At 45.1% G+C, this 21,019-nt stretch overlaps 2 protein-coding genes across 10 annotated transcripts in view; one reads left to right on the plus strand and one right to left on the minus strand.

The window, feature by feature from the left end:
- Nucleotides 1–10,604, minus strand: part of si:ch211-200p22.4 (phosphatidylinositol-binding clathrin assembly protein) — a 24,877-nt gene extending 14,273 nt beyond the window's left edge. For 7 of the 8 annotated variants that reach the window (XR_009786677.1, XM_061762932.1, XM_061762930.1 and 4 more), the window contains exons 1-4: nucleotides 9,566–10,604; nucleotides 4,356–4,498; nucleotides 414–489; nucleotides 189–291 (exon numbers count right to left, since the gene is read on the minus strand). Coding sequence is in view for 7 of the 8 variants with exons in the window: in XM_061762932.1 (XP_061618916.1) it covers nucleotides 189–291; nucleotides 414–489; nucleotides 4,356–4,498; nucleotides 9,566–9,695 (452 nt within the window). In the remaining variant the exon portion in view is untranslated. The remainder of the gene's footprint in view (nucleotides 1–188; nucleotides 292–413; nucleotides 490–4,355; nucleotides 4,499–9,565) is intronic. The other variant, XM_061762935.1, reaches the window with a different exon arrangement.
- dthd1 (death domain containing 1) lies at nucleotides 10,573–17,061 on the plus strand. 2 transcript variants are annotated; one of them, XM_061762939.1, is made up of 5 exons: nucleotides 10,573–10,857; nucleotides 13,747–13,992; nucleotides 14,203–14,447; nucleotides 14,525–14,570; nucleotides 14,658–17,061. In XM_061762939.1, exons 2-5 carry the CDS (start codon nucleotides 13,821–13,823, stop codon nucleotides 14,951–14,953), a joined length of 759 nt encoding a protein of 252 aa, XP_061618923.1. In that variant the 5' UTR covers nucleotides 10,573–10,857; nucleotides 13,747–13,820; the 3' UTR covers nucleotides 14,954–17,061. The 2 variants fall into 2 exon arrangements, with proteins under 2 accessions (XP_061618923.1, XP_061618922.1); XM_061762938.1 differs by lacking the exon at nucleotides 10,573–10,857 and having other exon boundaries at nucleotides 13,596–13,992.
- Nucleotides 17,062–21,019: the final 3,958 nt, after the last annotated feature.

The following is a 21,019-nucleotide window of genomic DNA, read 5'->3' on the forward strand; positions in this document are numbered from 1 at the left end:
AAATCTTTAACTAGAGCAGCAGATGATTAACTCTGACAGCGCTGGCATAAGAGTTGCCATTCAATAACGGTGCGAATGGGCAACCTTGAACGGGAAAAGCGGTTTAGAAAAGCGACGGCAGGACGGTTCAACCTTTTTAATCGTGGAAAACATGACGACGGACTCGTGTCATTTCGGGCGTCGCCTACCCTCGCTTCATCTTGGTGAAATCCACAGCCACAAGTCTGTAGGACATGGCCTTTTCGTTCATGTAACGGCTGTATCTTCTGATGAAGGTTGACATGTCGTAACCTGGGAGAGGAAAGAAAACATACCAAGCGAGCAGATTGAATGAGTTTGGTTTATTCATGATAAAACAAAGAGAGATAGGATGTGAACAATTGTTATTATTTTTTTTATTTTTATTTTTTGACCTTGCAGGGCTCCCTTATCCAGGAAGTTGGTGAGGTTAAACAGTGTGTTTCTGGAGGCCAGGTACTGGATGAAACGCTGAGAGATGGAAAATGGGAAAAAGACATGACGATTAAAATAGATGAGATTTTTTTTGCCTCTTAACCACTTTCTACTGCATTTCCCACGCTGCGTGTGTGGGAGCTTCAGGCTTCGAAATTTGGGAACACAGAAGACCTTGGGCTAGCAACAGTAAAGCGTACGCACACCTGAAGAGCACACGCGTCACAATGTTCACCTTTTCTTGAGCCACAAACAGAAGAAGGACGAAAAAGGGAAATTACTAAAAAACATGACGCTTGTGCAATGTACAGGATATGATACGTAATGAAGAGACAGATCCCCCGCCTCCAATACAACACCTGGTTTCAACTTGAAAATAATCCAACTGAACTTTTCAACTCCTCCTCCACCGACGGGTTTGCTATCACGTCTGTATTTGCATCACTGAAGAAGCGTGCATTGTCTTGGAAATCCTCAGCAGGCCGGGGAGCTCCACGTTGAGAATTTCCGTCAAGCCCACTTAAAATACTCGGGAGATTTGCCACTTTGCCAGTTCTCGATTTGGCAGCGAACTGCAGCCGGAGGGAGCGTAGACAAACACATTTGCTTAGAGACACACATGTGTTGTATTGAAGTTGATTCCCGAGGCATTGGAACTGTTTTAAAAGGCATTCATTTGAGTTTCTTTTCCATTTTTGGGGCGGGGGGGGATTTCTTTCCTCCTGGCTCACGCTTATTACTGTTTATGAGTCTGCAGTAACATATCAGAGGAGAAAATTGTCACCGCAAACTGCTGTGATATAGTGAAATATTTTCCTTGTAGATTTTTGACATGTACGATTTATATTTTTCAATTATGTGGCGCAGTGAAGGGCGAGCTAATTGCAGGACTTCTACCGAAACCAGGACGAAAGGGGAATACAAAAGAACGCTCCCAACTCAATTCTCAGAGAGAGGCTTGCTGTATTAGATGCCACCGGATTCATTCCGGGGGAAGCAAACGCCATCATTTCATGGAACATTAAACAGTCTGAGAGTCCTGCCACAAATATCGCAGAGAGAGAATGCATTGAGAATTTCATTAAATCAGCACGGCCTCACTATAAACATGATTTAAAATTATAACAGTTGGCTCGAAGCACACGAGCCGGTTCGCACTGGCCAATATTGCCTCTTATTAGGAACACAAGTATGTGCTGTATGTGATGAGAAATGTTCAACACAAGCCGTTTTTTTTTCTTTTGCCTTTGAGAATGTGGAACGAAGTGGCTGATTTGACCTCGGTGCTAATCGACCGCGTGCTCGGCCTGAGCTGATTGCGGTGTCAGTGAAGGCATTGCAGCCGATGACCTCCGATTACGCTCGATCATCTTCTCCTCCGCTCCACGCATAGTTTTGTTATCGATGCACCGCTTCACTTTATTCATCTTTAATGCAGAGCCTGGGCTCCATCATTCCGTTGCTGGGGGAGACTGAATTAATAACACAATCATTGCAATAACGTATTTTCTACTTCTGCTGCGACGATCTTTTAAGACACGGGAAAAAAGAGAAAGCAAGTATTATTGAAAACGCAATTCCCAGCGGAAAATATTTCTGCATTAAAGGTCTCGGCTGCAAAAGCCTTGATTTTCTTCGCTGATTTGAAAAAAAAACATGGACTCATTGTTACAAAGACCAAAATGAGGGTTGGAGTGCTACCTGAAATAGAACTAAAGTCACTAAGGAAATAACAGCTGTTTTTTTGTTTTTTTTTTAACAAACAAATAACTAAGTAATTATATAAAACTGTAAATTAAGATCCTTCCTGTTTCCTTCATCACAATTGCCAAATTTTAGGTCCATCCATTTGTATTGGTATTATGCTGGAGAGTCTGTTACTTTGAGGGACAGAGTTCCCAATGAAAAAGAAAAAGAGAGAGCAGAAGCGACTGTGTGGAAATGAGCTCTCGCAGTCATTGTTTTGGGCTTCCTGCTCGACTGTTTTTGATCCTTTTTGCTCTATCGCACAAAGTCACAAGCATATTTTGGCTGTACAAGGAAAATGCACTACGCTCTCTACGTTAAAATCACAACACGAATTTGCTTGCTGCATATTGAACCCTTCACATATGTGTAAGTATTTTATTACAATTTAGACAGTTTCAGTTAGGGGTGTAATCACTTTTGTTGACATTAAAACCCATTCACTGCCAGCCCTCCCAGTTAACATGGATATGTGACTTCAAAAGCCGTCAATGGCAGTAAATGACGAGACAGTAAGTTTATACTCTTATACGAAGCTGTACAGTAACTACAGTCCTTTACATGGTAGCAAAGTGTCATTTATTTACTTTTGTCCCATGAAAATAGTTATATTATAGAAAATAATAGAATATTATGTCTGGCCACAACAACAACAACAACCGTTTTTCCAATTCAAATGGCCAAGTTGTGTGACGCACTCTTGATTTTACAGACTGTCAAGCCGGAGCTGTACGGGCCATTGATCCCCCATTTCTGTGGGTCTGTGGTTTCCAATTTTACAGCCAGACTTCTTTCGGCTGTGACTAAAATGGACGGTCCGGCCACGGGGGAGCGGGGACACCTGGCTGCCGAGCTGCCGTCAGCACAAGCGTCCCGACAGGCCTGACGAGTGCGGCGGGCCCATCACGACACTCTCTGCGACAATGTGCAACGTACTGGACGTTTGCGTGCGCTTTTTGCGATTACTGCATCTAACATTGGTCCGTTGGCATAGTTAAGAAAAAAAAATGACAGCATGTTCAGATTCTCTCAATTGTTTTATTTCAATAAAACCAAACTAATAACATAACTGATATCTGAGTTCCACGCGCAAAGCTCATTTGAGAAACATGACAAGTCGCCGTCGACTTTCCAAATTAAAATACTTTTTTAAAATTGTGTTAAATTTCTGTCTTTGTAACGATCAACACTGAGAAAAAAAAATAATCGGATCTTTTTCACCTGATGATGATGTGATTGTATCGGGGGCAACCCCAAATTTCAACATTAAAAATAAGCTACATCTGACAGCAACAATTCCATCTCGGGAACACAACTTAAAAAAAAAATAAAAATCCATTCAGCTCCACAGTGACCTACTTAGGACCATTTCGGTTTCACAAAAATGTTGCACGAATTTGCACAGTTTGCGCAAAGATTTAACACGGTCATGTGATGAACTGGTGTCTCTGGATGGTATTTATAGTCTTGACTTCAGTAGTGGCCTAAATATTGAATGTAGTATTTGATTAGACCACCAATGGAGGGGTGGGGGACTGGGTGCTGTTTAAACAGAGAAGTCAGTAAAGCGGAACTTTGCTTGTCATACCAAATACAGAACAAAATCTCACTAAATTCTTCCTCTTTTCAGAGAAAGTTGATGCAATAACTGACAAAAGGAAGCGTTGCTTCTTGTCATAAATGTAAAAATAAGGAAACAAATTCCCTAGTTGAATAAGACAGAAAGAAGTGTATCAGATAAAAACAACAGGTAAAAAAAAAAAAATTCACAATAGAGTTTGTGTACAACCGCTTCTGTTCTTCACTAGCACTAGACAGAGAATATTATTGGAACGTTATTTTTATTTTAGTCTGAAATCGTGACAACTTCTCTCCCTTTCTTCTATTACTTATATGCTGTCTCACATATTGGCATTTTTCAAAAACATTATCCTGAATGTAACAGGTCACATCTACTATACATTTGTCACCCTTTAATTTACCGTCTGCTGATGCCCTGCATAGATGATGTTCATTAATGACAAGAAAGTGACACAATTCTGTGTAGTTGAGTTATAAAGTCAAATATTGATGTAGCCTCAAGTGACTGGCCCTGGCTTTTCTTTTTGTGTTTGTGTGTGTGTGCGTGTGTGTGTGCATGGGTGTGTGTCTCCCACCTCATTGCCGTACATCATGAGGTGGTGCGTGGTGATAAGGGCTTTAAAGACCACCACCCAGCTGGAGTTGGCTGTGCGCTCGAACAGCGTGTCCGCCAGCTGGGGAATGTTCACGTTCATCTCGTTGGTGCAGTGGATCAAATCTGCACATAAGAAAACGACAACACAACACATAGAGGTGGTGAGGAAAAGAGGTTTGACCGGCAACACCCAAATTCCAACACTAACCATAATTCATCAATCCTGGACAGGTTAGTCACAGACAGTCTTGACGATGAATTGAACTGTTTATCAAAATCAGTCATGAAATGAGTACAGATAGCTGCATTTTGTTTCCATAGCTGCACCCTTCAAGCTCATTCCTTTTGCTCCTCAACGACCTCCTATTCTCGTCCTTTTTGCGCTTCACCGCAGAACGTTACGAGCAGCCGGCTCCCGCAGCTGGTAACGACGGAAACGGCTTCTCATTAGACGACTCGGAAGACGGCAGCGAGGGAAAAAGTCCCGCCGGATACTTCGTCGTCGTAATCGTCCACATGCTTGCGCATGTGGCCTAACTTGGCACAGCCCATCCTATCGCTAGCCTTCACTCGCATAATTACTCTGACTGCCTTGGTGGGCTTTTTAACCAGATACTATTCAGCTCATTAAGAGGGTTGAATCACAACCTACACAACACAAATTGCATTCCATCGTGATCATGGACAAAAAAAAAACACACCAAAAAAAAAACGCTTGAGCTCGTGTTTGGGGAAGACAGACAATTCTGAATACAAGTTAGGGTTGCGCAGTTCACAGGTACTAAAAAAAGCACCGCAGTCCCTCACCATAAAAAAACAAACCAATTTCAGCGCAATAAAGAAAAGTCATGAATTCCAGCTATTCAAGATTCAAACGGCAACTGTACACAGTCACCGCAATAAATAAATGAAATTCTTCACAATTATGATAGCACCTTATACGCATCTTCGAACAACCCAGACCAAAAACAAATTGAAACTTTTATTAAGGATCGAAACATTCATTCATTCATCTTCAGTTCCACTTATCCTCACTTCCTCAATTAAATACACAAATTAAAGACAGCCTTGATGTTCCTTTAACCAACACAGAATTACATAACACATTAAAAAATATGCAATCGGGACGAGCGCCTGGCCTGGACGGAATCCCCGTCGAATTCACTAGACATTTCTGGCCAAGCCTAGCGCCTTTATTTCTCAGAACAGTCAAGGAGATAAACGAAAGAGGTCAAATTAGTAGCCATATGAACACACCTTCAATTAAGTTATTACTAAAGTCATCAAAAGACCCAACTCTCCCGGCTAATTATCGGCCCTTATCACTGATTAATGTAGATATCAAGATTATCTCCAAAGCCCTAACAGCGAGACTTGAAAAGGTACTCCTATCGATAATCCACTATGACCAGACGGGCTTCATTAAAGGTAGAAGTTCCACAAATAATGTCAGACGTCTGTTAAATTTAATAAGCATGTCAGAGCGTAAAAATCTAAACGCAATCATCATGTCACTTGACGCAGAGAAAGCTTTTGATAAAGTTAACTGGGCTTTCCTGTTTGCAGTACTTCGCAAATTTGGCTTTGGAGATTCATTTATACATTGGATAGCAACATTATACAATTCGCCAAAAGCGACAGTCACCACAAATAGGATTACTTCACAAAGTTTTACATTACAAAGAGGAACCAGACAAGGACTCTCACCAATGCTATTTGCAATATTCATCGAACCTCTTGCCGTCGCTGTACGTCAGAATGCTACTGTGACACAGTAAAACTGTTCTGGCATAAAATGGATACAGATCTTGCATTCTGCTTGACCAAACAGCTGAACAGGACAATAAAAAAAGGAATAAAAATAAATAAAGACAAATGTATTTTATTAAGAGTATCCAAATATTACTTTGAATGACTAAAAATACAAAGAATTTCAAGTTGTTTGTCAGCCATTATTCCTCTGCTTTTACTAATGTTTTGTTTTTTCTCCATCTTAGACTCCTTTTCAACCCAACTCGTGTGTTTCTGTTAAAAGACTGGAAGCAGGCGATAGAGGCTCATTAGGTCTGCAGGGATGGTTGCGCACGAGCGCGATAATATAAAGCGGCTACTACGTGTGCTGACTTAATCAGGCCGAGTGGAACGCATTCGTTGCCGCTGATCCCTGAGCTGAAAGGAGCGATCGGGAGAGAGGAAGGCCAAGTGCGGGGCAAACAAAGATGACAGAACAAAAATGGAGTAGACGTGATTACAAGGAAGAGTTAGGGAGAATAAAGAGGCGAGCAGCTCAATGATCAATAAGATCCTTTCCATCTCTTTACCTCCATATCTTGTGCTGACCTGGCAACCAGCACAAACCAGAGCGCTGCGGTTACGCAATACACTCAAGACTGACAAACACACAGTCGTGAATGTAATCTCATTCCTAACAGTCACCTCGTCTTGTGAGGTCCATTGTTATCGTTCATCTTTGACCTCGGCGCCCTTTGATTGAGCCACAATGGACCGGAGACTTCCTGGCACCGAGCGACACTTGCGACTGTGTGCGCGCGTGTGTGTCAGTTGGTCAGCAATGTAGGTTCCCCTCCAGTCTCTCTTACGATCAAGGGTTGATGCTGCTACAAACTGACAAGACATTTTCTGTGTACCAGACTTGACTCGGCTCAAATTTTATCATTAGGACCGTTTAGAAATTGGTCTTAAAATGAGCGCTAAAGTGCACATGCAGCCACTGGAGCGAGGCCAGAAGTTCACGAGTTCCGTACTCGGCGAGCATACATGCATACGCACCAGACTTTGTAGTCAGGTAGAAGGAGAGATGGGAGGGAATCAACAAATTAACAAGAAGGAAGCAGAGAGAAAGGAGAGGCAGAGTGTCACCAGAAGTTTGACTATTTATAGATTAGTTTGGGCGCCGTTGCTTTAATTCCACCCCGGAGGGCTCAAAAACTGCGACTTCTCCACGCACAGAAATAAATACAGACTCCCTCTCGTGCCGGGGGATGTCGCTATGTGATCAACTGGCGTCCACTGGGATCGTCCGCCAACGAGCGGCGTCGCGACGTCCAAGTACGTCAGAACATCCAGCCGGCTCTGTGCACATAGGTCGTGCACGGGAAACAAAAAAAAACAAAAAAAGTGGTTTAACCCAGCCAAGCGTTTCCGAGAGAACACTGCTATAAATAACCCCCACGCATCAGAACAGAAGCACTGAATGCACGCAAACCCGCACACATCAAGAGAGAAGCGTATATGTTTGTGTTTGCCTATGTATGAGTGTACTTGGCAAGCCAAATGACTTCCTCCAGTTGACTGAAAGCGGCACGCAGTCCACAGCGAGCAAAAAGCCGCCTTTCCGGCCCGGGAGTCGAAACCGGGCCTATCTTTAGTCTGCAGCCAGGGAGGGGCGACCTATGCTCTGTTTGGATAGCGCGGCACTCACCTCACATCAAGTAGCAAGCTAGCCCACGATGTCCAGATAAAATCTACGCAGAATGGACTGACCAAGCGCTACTACAGTCAACCCCCCGCTCTATCGCGGTTCATTCACACTACACGCAAATTTGTGAAGAGGCTCTAAGCTAGTTTTAAGCTTTGGTCAAGTTTCTTACGTGCCACGGTCAAATCTCTCGTTTTGGTAAGCCCCTAAAATCTAACAACATACAACTCTTAATTTTGCATCATTGTACAGTATGTACAGCAGATGTTAGATTTTCTTGTCCAATCAGATTTCAGATGAAGGAAATACCCACTGAAGGTACCAAATACACAGCAGGCCACTGGTTAATTGATATGGACTGTCCAAATGGTGACAGCAAGTGGCTTTAAAATGGGTTCTGATTTTCGCAAGTGGTGCTTGAATGTCACACTTACTGCTGGTTGCTGGCGGGGGACCCAAATATGCCAGTGAGTTCATTCCCAGCTTGCTGTCAGACCGATTTTACCCGAGGGGAGGAAAGGTACATGATTGTCTCTGTGAATGGGAGGTAGCGACAACACAACCTTCTTTTTTTCTTTTCTTGACAAGCATCAAACACAACCAGCTGCAACGTGTGAGCCAACGTCTTGGTTTCATTTCCTCTCACCACATCTGACTTTTCAGGAAAACCACATTCTGCAACTAGTTCCTTAAATGCTCCGGCTGTGTGAAAACTCCCCTCGGGTGCCGCCTTCAAAGTGCTGCAATCCTTGTCAGAGGTCAACGGCGGCATCACACTGGGCTCAAGGTTTTTTTGTCAGTGTGGCCCATTCCTGCAGTCATAACAAAAACACCCGAGGCAGCAAACTGGTGCTCCTTCTCCCTGTTAATGACACTGATGACCTGAATGTGCTTTTTTTTTTTTTTTTTTTAAATACTCGCTGGATGCTCCTTGGCAAGACCGCCGATGCAGTTGACACAGAGGTCGTCGCCCTCACAGAGAAATCAATAACAAACAATTATTAAACTGAACGTGGCGAAGTGGCTGCAAAGGTCAGGAACGGGTTCGTACAGGACTTCCATTTGACACCAGAATGGGCATTTTATCCATGCGTGCTTGGCGTACTTATTTCAATACAGTAGTCGCCAATAGTGTTGACAAATAGGTTATACAGTTTTTAGGCATTTTTCTGATTTTCTATAGGTGATATCACACAAAAACCTTTTCTTTCCACCACAAAAAAAAAAAAAAAAAAAAAAAAAAAAAATCTATGTTACTGGAACCCTTCATGTGAGTTTCAAAAGTCTTATTAGATTGCACTCATATTGAAGTGGTCATTCCAAGCAGACTCAGACTGTCATTTTGGGGAAATCTGGTTGCTATTTTATGTGTCTGTTGTACAGTTGAATTCAACTGGGAGTGACAAAAAACTTGAAGCAAGCACACCGTGCTTCTAATTTTTTATTTTTTTAAAAACGTCTCTTCGGGATTTTCAACGTGGAACGTAATCCCGTGGGATAAATAGGGATTCAGTGTATAGTGTCTTTTCTGGAATTGACAAAACTGTTTTCACACATTCACTGCCATTGACGGCTTTAGAAGTCAAATATCCGTGTTAACTGGAAAGGCTGGCAGTGAATGAAGGCTAGGCATAACTTTCTGGATGAAACTAAGCAACCTTGGCAGAAGCTGACCATCATTTGCTGATGGTGAATAGACGAAAGCTGCACATCCAGCAACAATACACACGCACAGACGGGGAAACACTCACAGTCAAGGTGTTTCTTCTTGGGTCCGCTCACTTCGTGCGTGGTGGCCTTGCACACCGCCTTGCTGATCGCCGATCCGGTCATGCTGTGCTGAGCCGCAGCGATCCTGTCGGTGATCGATTGGCCAGACATGACTTCTCCTTTACCGGCTCCTCTTCTGTGCCTTTCAACCCAACCCCCCCACCCCCCCCACAGCTCAAATAAAAGAGCACAACGGCGATCAAGTGGGTCGACTCCCGGCGGGGGGGAGGAGGGGGACACACTTTAACGTGATGTTACTGTCAAGTGGACGTAAAAGGCTTCTGGAGTTTTTTTTTTTTTTTTTTTGTATTCTTGCCTCAGTTCAGCTTTCTCTAAATCTACGACACTATTCTGAGCTAGTCTGTGTTAGCTCATGTTTCCGCTGCAATCCTCGAGCCAAAAGAGAGTCCCGCTGTGGGATTCGCTCACAGTGGAAATAACTTTGCGGTCATAAATAAACATAGCGAACTGGCCGCTATGTCACTCGGACGATGTTTTTTTTTTTTTTTTTTGGGCTTTCACGAAGTCGCAAATCCTCGAGCGCCTCCTTCCTCCACGTCAACTTGTTAGCTAGTTAGCCGCTACGGGTCGTAAAAAGTGCGAGTCAACTCCTCCTTCGGGTCGGGGGGGGGAAAAAGTCACACAGAACCGAGAAGGGCATTGCTTGAACTTGTAAAAATCACACGGAGTGGCTGCCGGCGGTGACAGGTGACGTCTCAGTCGGGGGGTGTTAGCATGGAGAGAGCGAGAAAGAGGAAAAAAAGCTAGCGACATTAGCTTGGAGAAGAGTTGAAGTGGGGAAAAAAATGATAACCAGTGGATCGCATCCGCCTTCCCGTTGGCGCTGTCCTCGTCCCACCGCGTGGAACGTCTCGACGTGGGGATGGGGGTGGGGGGGCGTGGTGGTGAGGGGGATTTGTTCCCGGGCACGGCTGGCTGGCTGGCTGCTTCGTTCAAGTCTCCGCCGGACAAAATGGCAGCGTAAAAAAATCAGCTGATCTCACAACCTGGACACCTTCAGGGACCAAACTCAGCCCCGGAAATTTCTAAATCCCGTGGATAACATGTGAAAGAAACATTGAACTAAAAAAACGCCACCATATAATTTTAGAAACACAAAATGATACTTTCTTAAACATGAGACCAAATTAGTCCAACCACTCCATCGATAATACCTGACGAAGCAACATCCCGGTGTTCCGACTGCACGTAAACGTTCACAAGATGCTCCAGTACTTCCCTTTTGGCGTGCGGCGGTCGTGCACATTATAAGGTGATTTAAAAAAACATTTGTTTAAAATTGTTATGTTTTTTTTTAAACACCTGATTGCATCACGGAGACGTTCTTACAACAATGCATCGCTGAGCCAACGTCATTCTTTGGTGACGCGGTGAGCACAATTTTGAAGGCGGCGTCTAAATGGTTGCCCCGTGTCCTTATTTGGCTTCGGATTGTACGGAACACAATGTACTGCTGAATCAATGGTGATGGGAACTCTGATGATGAAACGCCAAGAGACGACAATGAAAATTCGGTGCCCGTGTAAAATCCTCTTTTTGTAAATTCCTGATGATTCAATCCGAAGCAATGAACATGCAACATCGGACTGCGCACAACAACAACAAAAAAGAAAAAAAGTGCATAACCTTCCTTGACGCAATTACATGTTTTCCGAGTAAGGCCGGATTTGGACCCGGGAGAAATATTCACGTCCGCGATAAAGAGATATCGCGGTATAATTGATAGACAATGGTGACGAGGATCTGATTGAAAGCAGACTTGCAGTCACTCTGACGCCTTTAGGAATTGTATCGTATTCCACTGATATAATGTAATTAGGGACTAATTGTATTTTAGACATTCTGAATACAAAGATTTGCTTCTCAGACTTCTATCGCCATCTGCCGGCGTTGTGCTGAAACTCCCGATTGCCATGACAACCGCATGGATGCTGGCAGCCCGCGTAACCCCTGGCAACAAGCGCCAAGACGGGCTGCCGTCAATCAAATATGCTTAAGCATGGTCAATAAACACATTGACGGGTTGGGGAAGTGAGATGCAAAACTCCCGCAAGGGGGACGCAGATCTCATTCGACCCACAGTATTACCATGGCAACAACTGATAATGATAGCTTCGCGAAGCTTTTTCTGTGAGATACAGAGCTATAAATATGTGAACTTGCATAGGTCGAACTGGATCATAAAAGGCGAGGCTGCATGGTTAACACTGACATAGTTACTGCTTATGCCAACCAGTTAGCACTTTTTGTTATTGTTACATCTCATCAGCAGTATTGTGTTTTTTGTGGGATTAGATGACCATTGGTTGTCTGATTCCAGTACTGTATCCCTCCTTCCCTTGGAAAACGTTTAAATGCAGGGAAGTAGCTGAGCGGCGAATGTGCAACATGGGGCGTGTCCGTCATGCAGAAACATTGATTTATGCTCGTGGCATTGACTCAGCAGGATCACATTTCAACATTAAGGGTGTTTATTCAAAGTGAAAAGAAAACTCGCCAAGACTGCAATTACTCCCAGAATCGGAAGTAAGCTCTCCAGTTAGCATCTGAGGAAAACAGTTTTTACCCGCAAATACTGCAAAAGTGTCACTCAAACGAGGGCAGACGACATCTCGGCCAGGGCTTCCGGGTCGATCCCGACGGCGACGGGCTGACAGCAGCCGACGCAGATGTAGCGGAGGACCCACAGGTAGATGACGACCGACAGGACCACAGTCATGGCCAGCAGCAGCAGGCTGAGGGCGGACTGCGGGCTGGCGCCGGAAAACGTGACGAGCGAGGCTCGCAGGGCGTCGTCACCTGCTTTGTGTGCTGGAAGTTGAAGATTGTACTCTTAAAGTCTCATCCCGTTCAGTCTTCCTCCACAAAAATTGCACTTCATTGTTCTCACACTTGCTGTACCACAGATTTCTCAGATTTTATTTATTTTTTTATGGGTTTTCAAGTGACGTTCTACAGGCAAGTCCGAATTTAGTTCAGTGAACCAGTGCCGCAACATACGTTTTTCAGTGCAAATTAGAAGAGGTAGAAACTGAGCTCCAGTCATAAAAAGCTGAGAAAATATATATATTTTTTTCTGGATGCATGTGTTGTAAGTAGCAGTTCGAAAGTTGATCATTACCGCTACATATATGCACATTCCCGAACCATATGACGTGGTTTGGTTGAACATTTCAAATAAACAGCCTGAAGCAAGCACACTTGGCCTCTTATTTGGAAAACTTGTGAGCAAGAGAGTGAGAATTACTTTTAACAATAGTTAAAGCATGACTGTGTGACTGCTTGAGCCAATTTAAAAAAAAAAACCAAAAAAACCCAACAACACCTCCAAGATGCTATGTTTGGGAAACCCTGGTCAGATAGAATGACAGTCGAGTTTGGTTTGTTTCACCTTTGCTCAAATGTAGAACTAACAGGAGGCTGATGAGAATCCAAATGACAGCATCCCTCCTCATGGTGGACTCGATTCTCTAATAGAGGAAACAATTCAAGGATTATACACAAAGCACACATGCAAGCAAATATGTCACCGGAATCGACTTACAAAAGTGAGAAGCAGTGACAAGAGCAAGGTCGGATTCGATGACCCGTCGTCTCGGATACAAAGGGTTTATCATTAAAAAAAATAATAGATGAAATTAAATGAAGCCTGACCTGAGCTCCATTCGTGTGGCGTGTGGCTGATGCTAAACGCAATCAGAAGACCTCAGAGACTTCATCTTGATCTTCTTTGTCTCCCGATTTCAATCGACCCTCCTCGGGCAGCTGCGAGTGACAAAACACGCGAGAAAAAAAAGAAAGATGGCTTTTTGAGCTCAAGAAGGAGATTGGTTCGAAAATAGACGAAAGACAGCGGTGGCTAATTGGGGGGTGGGGGGGGGGGAGAAAGAGGTGGAGCTGGAGAAGAAATTTGCTCCCTCTGGTGGTTTAAATATTTTTTTTTTAAGATTAAACAAGCTTCAATTTTAGTTGTTTTTTTTACCAAGTGCATGTAGATGGATACAAATTCCTTCCATGTTTTTGCGACCACAAATAAAAAAATCTACCTTTTTTTTTCACCACAGTCCACATAGCAAGACTCTGACCTAAACTTCCCTCCTCCTCCAGACTCCTGGTGGTTTGCTTTTTCTCCCCACTGCAGCCTTGCCATCTCACCCCCCTGGCAGAGGAGCTGCCACCGCCACCCGGTCACCGTCGTGCTCTGGCGGCGCCCGGATGAACCCCACGCCGTCCTGGTGGCCACCGTGCCCAAGCAGGGAGCTCAGCTGTGAACTTTCCCGACTGCAGGTGGGGGGAAACTGCGGTCCCCTTGAGACGTCGCCGGAGATGTGCTTGCGGGAGGGAGACCAGCTTCTCCTCCAACTATGCGGAAATGTCTCCTGTGCAGGTGAGACAGATGCATATTCATTTACAGTAATCCCCGCTATATTGCAGTTCATTTATTGCGGACATATCGCACATTTTTCTGTTAAACCCAACAAGCCTGCACACCCTGACAGCAGTTTTGTAGCTGTGACAATTCAGGTGGATGCCGTTGGAGTAATACTTTGTTTGTAGGGAGAATAATCCTCACAAATGTTATATTATGCCGGAGCAGGGGCTGAGACGAACGAGCACGGCATTCTAGAGGAGCGGATCACTTTCCGCAGCCAGAATGAGCTGCTGTTGCATCTGGCTGAAGTGGACCCCTTTGGTAACTACAGTTCACCTCACTACAAGGGCGCCGTGGTCTCCTCCAGGGTCTCCAGAGGTCAGCTGGAGTCGCACGGGGACACGCTGGTCCAGGCGGAAATAAAGCACCTCGGGAAGCCCGTGTGCACGCTTCCCCTGACTTTACGCAAGGTAGCGCAAACTTGAGAGGAATTCAAGCGCACCCGATTGCACTTTTGGTTGACGTAACTTCTTTCCGTTTCATTTAGTCAGTCAGAACCGTCAGACGACCCGTCACGCCGAAGATAACCCTCTGTGAGCGGAAGGGTAAAGGGAAATATTTGACTCCCCCACCACTGAAGCATGGCCTAACCCGAACCTTGTTCATTTCTTGCCCAACAGACTCCCTCCCTGACTCACTGCTCCTCTGGCTATCAGGGGAGCTTTCGGAAGAGGAGATCGCTTTCTCTACGCCTTTGCCGCAGCGCCGCCCAGCTGGTGAAGCTCCGGGCAGGGGACAGTCTGCCCGCCCAAGCCTTCTGCATCTTGACCATGTGGAGGAGGGAGTTGCCCACCTCCCAGCTCCATCTCAAGGTCTCCCAGTTGGCACAAAACTTGGCCAGGATCTGCCGACCGGATCTGGCCAGAGAACAGCTGCTACGGCAGGCGGAAGAAAGAAAATAAAAGATTTTAAATGACAATACAGTGTTCGCCCGGCTATGGCATTTCACCAAATATGTTGGCATTTAGGGAGCAGACAAAATGATATGGTTTGGTTGAACAGATGTTAAACCACTGACGTGGACTTGCCATTGGATCTACTAGCAATGTTTTACTGCTTCCACAAGAGAGCAGTGTTTCACCATTTTTTTGAGCCTTCATTCAAACTTGGGGTTATATCAAGATAGTCATGACTGAACATGTATTTTGAAGGTGGACACTGCTTCATAACACATTCAGACAATAAGACAAGCGTCAGAGCACATTCAAATCCATATTTGACTGAGGAAACCTTGCAAATGCTTGACTTCCTGGTCTTCGATTGCTGAAAACAAAAACTGCGGCGGTTAATGTGTGACACCTCTGCACGAAGAGATGTGGATGATTCACCAGTGCGGCCTGTTGGCGTGTCAGCACTGACACGTGGCCTCTTTTGGGCCCCATGACACCGAGTCATCTTAGTTCTCACCAGCACTGATGTTCGGCGACAGTCAACATTCTCACACGCCACTTTCTGTTCCAACTCAAGTGACGGAGAAATCATGACGGGTGGATGAGAGGAGTTGGGTCGGAGACGTGTCCAATCTCCAATGGGCCGCCTGTTCTCACTCTTCGGCCCACACAGTTCTCTAAATAAGCGGCAAACCGGATAATAGCAAAGATGTTAGGCTCATTATAAGCCTTCAAAGAACTGCTACTTTATACACACAGAGTAGCAACACATACAAACAGCACACAACAATATTCTCAGGCATATATTCTCTCTTAAAACAGCAAAATGTAGTATGTGTGTCTTCTTGCTGTTAATTACGCTGCATCTCTTCCAGTAGCGCTCACTACTGCCTGGCATGTTGTGGCACAACGTGATACTACACTACCAAAAAACAAAAACATTTGTGCAATATAGCGGCGGAATGCTGTATTGGTCGTTTTTGGTTTCGTGTGCCCCTTTAGTGGCATGTTAAAGGGCACGTGTGTGTCTTCTGGGCATCATTAGTGGCCCATCACACACACACACACATGTGCACACTTGAGGGTCTCAGTAAATGTCACAGAGGGGGCTCCCACAGTGCCAGGAAACAGTTTCCTCTCTCATGTGATCACCCTCCCCTTCCCGCTCTACATTATTGAAAAGGCCACACAGCAAGACGGAACTGTCGGAGTTGTGCTCTGGGAGATGGAGAAGACGGGAACAGATGAGGTGAAGAACTCCCGCCGAGCCAAAGAAGAGCGAAATTTGGATTCAAACCTTATTGCCTCCTTGGACATAAACAAGCATGGATGATATCTCAGAGGGAGTGGGTGGGGTGGGGGAATGTTGGACGCACACCATGAGTCAAGCAGATGGCGAGACAGAGCTCTCGGGTGGATGGCTCAGTGGTCCGCGCTAAAGTCTTCATTTGTCCTCCATTTCAATGGCAGACAGGACCCCATCAGGAATTCCCATTCTGTGAAAAATGACAGATGAGCCTGCCAGTTGAGGTCCCCTAAGACAGATTTCAACAGACAATTTTTTTTTTTGTTGGGGGTTGTTCTATTACAATGGTAGCTCGGGGGAGGGGTATGAGATGGGAGTGTTTGATGCACTGTGAAACAGGCTGTGAGTAAAAAGGTGGGAAAAGGTTGGGAATATAGTGAGAAAACGGGTCCAGGAAGTGTTGGCGGAGTGACAGTAGGCCGGATAAACAAAAGGGAGGGGGGGACGACGGAAAGAGGAAAGTGACAAGACTGGGCTTCTGATGGTGTCAAAATAGTGTACGGGTTCAGATTTCCCCTTCACACGAACAAAACAAAATGGCCCGCAGGGTGAGCAAACACATTGCTCTGTCACATTTGTATTTCACACATTTATGCAACCATTTGGAGACAGAGGGTAACTGTAAGCCCAAGCAGACAAAAAAAAAAAAATAATAAAACAATAATTCACCAGTCATATCATTCGGTACCAGAGGTGGGCAAATCTAATATTTGTTCTATGACATTGTATTCATTTATTCCCAACAGTCAATTCTTTTCATTTTGTAGCGTTTCTCTTGGCTGCACCTGCTTCTAGATAAGGTCCACGGCACAGTTGCGTGTTTGGCATTGGTGGTGTTTATGCTGGAATTGCTACGTACAGTACACCTGCACAGGATAACAAGTGTATTTAAAAAAAAAAAAAAAAAAAATCAATCTTTACAACTTATTCTGATATTTTGTTTGCAAAATAAGCCGCATTGTTGAATAATCTCCTTCTCGCAGGGATCTTCCCCTGCAATATCGCAACACCCGAGCTTTAGCCGATGTCAGCCTCTTCATCTCGTCTCCCTCGATTCACACTTTCGAGCCCCTTACGCTCTAACGAGCAGCTGTCAACTTTCCTCGTCGCTCCCAGCAATCCTCGTTACAGTCGTCACACCGCGGTCGACCTGAGGCTCAATTGGTCTCGTTCGCCCCATCGGGCCCGCCTGGCAGATGGAAAAAGATCAGGGGGATTTCCGAAGAGCTTCGCCACTCTATCGTGCAGTTCACCCTCGTTCTTGTGTAACTTCATTTTGTGCGATGAGATTATTGTGTCTTGGAGCCAAAAGTATGATCAGCTGTTGTCTCTTAATTGATAAAAAATGTGTCCTACGACGCTCCCTATTGAAAAGCGTATCTGCAAATGCAGCGTTTCCTCCGCTATATCGCAGATCATCGTTCGCTCCGCCACTATATTGGAGATTTTTTTAAACAATTGTATTTTGTATGGGTTTTTACAGTAACAAGCACGTCTGAATATACAGCAGCACGCTTCGGTGTAGTCTAATGTTGTGGCGCAACATCTTCGCTCTCTGCTCACCGTACATACCACCACCTGCACTCTCCGTTCCAGCAGTTTTGTTAACCCTTTCGTTCCCAAAGTTCGCACTTCTTTTGCCCGATTTTCTTTTCAACTTGACGCAACGAACGACTCGATTGCTCTGCAACAAATAATAAAACCCATTTTCATTCATCCATCAATCATGGTTTGAAAAGTTAGTGAGGGATCCTGTATATCTCTGTATCTGTTTTTAGCCTCTTATGAACCGCTTACTCACCATATGCTATAATGTAATCATGTAATGTACTATGTAACTACAATATGGAAGTCTATCACACTGTACAGTTTGTTGTCTCTGTATTTGCATTTGCTTTTATTGCGCTGTCTGCTGTGTGTGTGCGTGTGTGCGTGCCAGCGCCGTTTGGCTTCCCGTGAGCAGCTGTCAGCTTTAGCCAAAGTCTTTCAACTGCCCGATCCTCAAACTGGGCCAATAAGCGCCGGCACAAAACTCAGCCCCGGCCAACCGGCGGCCCAATTATAAGCAAAGGGTTCACTCCGTGCATTTCTCATTGAGGCCCATTCGTCCAGCGCGTCGAGAGCATACTATACATGCCCAAGCGAGCGCCACAGCTCCTCTGGCCCCCCAACCCCCAAGGACAGACAGCCCATTACAATAATTAACCAGAGAGGGAGTTGATCGCATGGAGCAAAAGCAAGAGAAAGGACGAGCGAGGCAGTGGTTGTGAGCGAGACAAAGGCAAAGGAGATGGACGCTGGGTTCGGGTGGCGAAGTGGGGGGGGGGGGGGGGGGGGGTGCGCGGTGGTCTTTTTCTGCCGAGGCAGCAATTGGGTGGGAGCTTCCTGCCTGCCGTTAATCCCTGAGTGACTTTCACTGCATACAGTGAAGCGGGCACAGGGCAGAGCCATCGCAAATTAATCTAGCAAAGAGCTTCGGAAGTGGCAGTGCTGAACCCCCCCCCCCCCCCCCCCTCCCCCACCGCACCCCCCACATCCTGTTAAAAGACCGGAGAGCGATGCGAGAGGATGGACGGCAAAAGGCATTTGGGTGCAGGGGGGGGGGGGGGGGGGGGGGACGACAAAGAGGGAGGGGGTCCATAAGGAAGCTGGCGAGCTATTTTGGGCACAGTAAAGGACAAGCGTGTGGTGACATCACTCACAGGCATGTGATGTCACCACCTGCTGTGATGTTATCCAGCGCCAATCTGAATTCTATTGTCGGTGCTGCGGTTGTGCGACTGCTGACAAAACGTATTCATGAAAACATGAATGCTGCTGTGATGGAAATTGTCCTGATGTCGTCACATGACCGTTGTCGATTTCGGATTTTCTCGATGTGTGTACCGGGCCGAACCCAAATTTCGTAGCCGTAAATAAAATGCGGTTCATAAAATATGACTGCCTCGCATTTCCAAGAGTGAAGAAGTTGAACTTGACTATAAAACTGACATATAACAAGAGCGCTAAACATTGTACATTTAAACACCAAAATGTTCAACCAAAACCACATGATTTCATTTCACGAAAGCCCGCCAAAATAATGCGAACATAAAATGCAAAACAGCATAAATTGGCTCAGGGAAATTAGCTTCAATGTTACGGTAATGATAAGCTCCTACTTTAACACACACGGAGCAGCAACACATACAAACACAACATCTGCTCGACAAGTACGTTGAGCACGACATTCCCCAAAAAATAAAATTTCAAACTGATAAAAGTAATGTGATGGAAACATTATTACGAATAAGTCACGCTACGAGCCGAACGTTGCACTGCTAATGCTAGCTTAGTATTGCTACCACTGCTGTTTTGGTGAACATTTTCTGTGACTATATATCACAACTACGCATAACTCATTCAATAACTCACTTAATCTGTCAGATTCGACAGCAATTGTGCTATCAAAACTCTTATCTAGTTTTTCCCTGAAAAGAAAAAATTAAGCGCATTTGCCAAAGCGTTGAACTCTGTGTGCACTAATTCTGTCAAACAGCTTTTAATCTTCCTGCTCGCCTGGCGAGAAGTGCCAATCAAGATTTGGAGAAAATGTGAAATTGCCATTTGAGAATTTTCCAGTGTGGCATAAATCACGGTCCACATGTTGTTCTTTCCTCCCACTGCAGGAACTCAACCGCAAAACCGGAACATGATTTGTTGATGATAAAACTGTTCGCCTCTCATCTTATCTTCTCAATTCTCCAAATTCTCCTCCTCTGCTGCTCCAACTCTCGCTAAGTGGCCTCCATTAGTGGGCTGTCTTCAATACGATCATATATCTTCATCAGTGGCAGCCGCTCGTCTTCCTCAGCGGCAGTCGCAATAAGCGGGCATATTTTGATGGCTAGCGGAGAAATGATGACAAATGGCGGTAACACCAAACAATCTCCCCAACAGCCTCGTTCATTTATTCATCTTCCGCTGAGGCCGACTCATTGAGCTCGCCGGTACGGCATTTAGCCTCGTGCGTGAAGTTGTCGATTTGGAGGATTTGTGCGAGATGCGAGAGACATATTTTGTTTTGTCCACACAGGAGCAGGCCAGAGATGTAATCATCTCAAAAAAAGCGGGGAAAAAAAAAAAAAAAAGTCTGCAAATTATGTGGCCCACACGGCCGCTTTAAAGCCAACACACACACACACACACACACACACACACACACAGCGTGTAGCTGCCTGGAGGCGCATGTAAGTACGCATTAAAGTGTGAGCGTGTAAAAAAGGCAAGAAAAGCGCTGAGCGAAAGTAAACAGGCCCAGCATTGCTGTATTGCTTTTCCTCTGCTGCCACAGCTGGTTCTTGACTTAGCTTTCATGCATACAAACCTGCAGCCGTGCATTTGAAGAACCTCCCAAAACAATCATGGCCGATGATGCGGCGTGATTTTAAGCAGACAGAGCTTTCCTGACTTTTCCCTGACCGTTTCTTCATGTTTGCTTCGATTGTTTACTGGAGCTGCAAGAAACGACGCGATGCAAGGCATCTCATTTATTCCCCGTTTCAAATATTGTTTGAACACGTGCATGCGTAAAACGGACAAATAAAAGGCCAAAGGGGAGGCAATTTACATAAATGGCCAAATGTATTCTGTTCGTCTTCAGCGGTGACTTCACAAGTTTCGGCCAGATTTGGAACAGCTCCATTCAAAAACAGACGGCAAGCACAGAGGAGCTCTCATTGGCTGCAGTTGGGGAGGTGATGGCGTCAACGCCCGTTTATTACGGGGGATACGTTCCACATTTACA

Source organism: Phyllopteryx taeniolatus, chromosome 23 (assembly GCF_024500385.1).
Source record: "Phyllopteryx taeniolatus isolate TA_2022b chromosome 23, UOR_Ptae_1.2, whole genome shotgun sequence".
In the NCBI taxonomy this organism is placed as follows: domain Eukaryota; kingdom Metazoa; phylum Chordata; class Actinopteri; order Syngnathiformes; family Syngnathidae; genus Phyllopteryx; species Phyllopteryx taeniolatus.

What these genes read in the sequence shown, in the direction of transcription:
- dthd1 (XM_061762939.1), top strand. Translation starts at nt 13,821, where the DNA reads ATGAACCCCACGCCGTCCTGGTGGCCACCGTGCCCAAGCAGGGAGCTC. An exon ending in CGGAAATGTCTCCTGTGCAG is followed by an intron (nt 13,993 to 14,202) that starts GTGAGACAGATG and finishes ATGCCGGAGCAG; the next exon opens with GGGCTGAGACGAACGAGCAC. An exon ending in TTCCCCTGACTTTACGCAAG is followed by an intron (nt 14,448 to 14,524) that starts GTAGCGCAAACT and finishes CGTTTCATTTAG; the next exon opens with TCAGTCAGAACCGTCAGACG.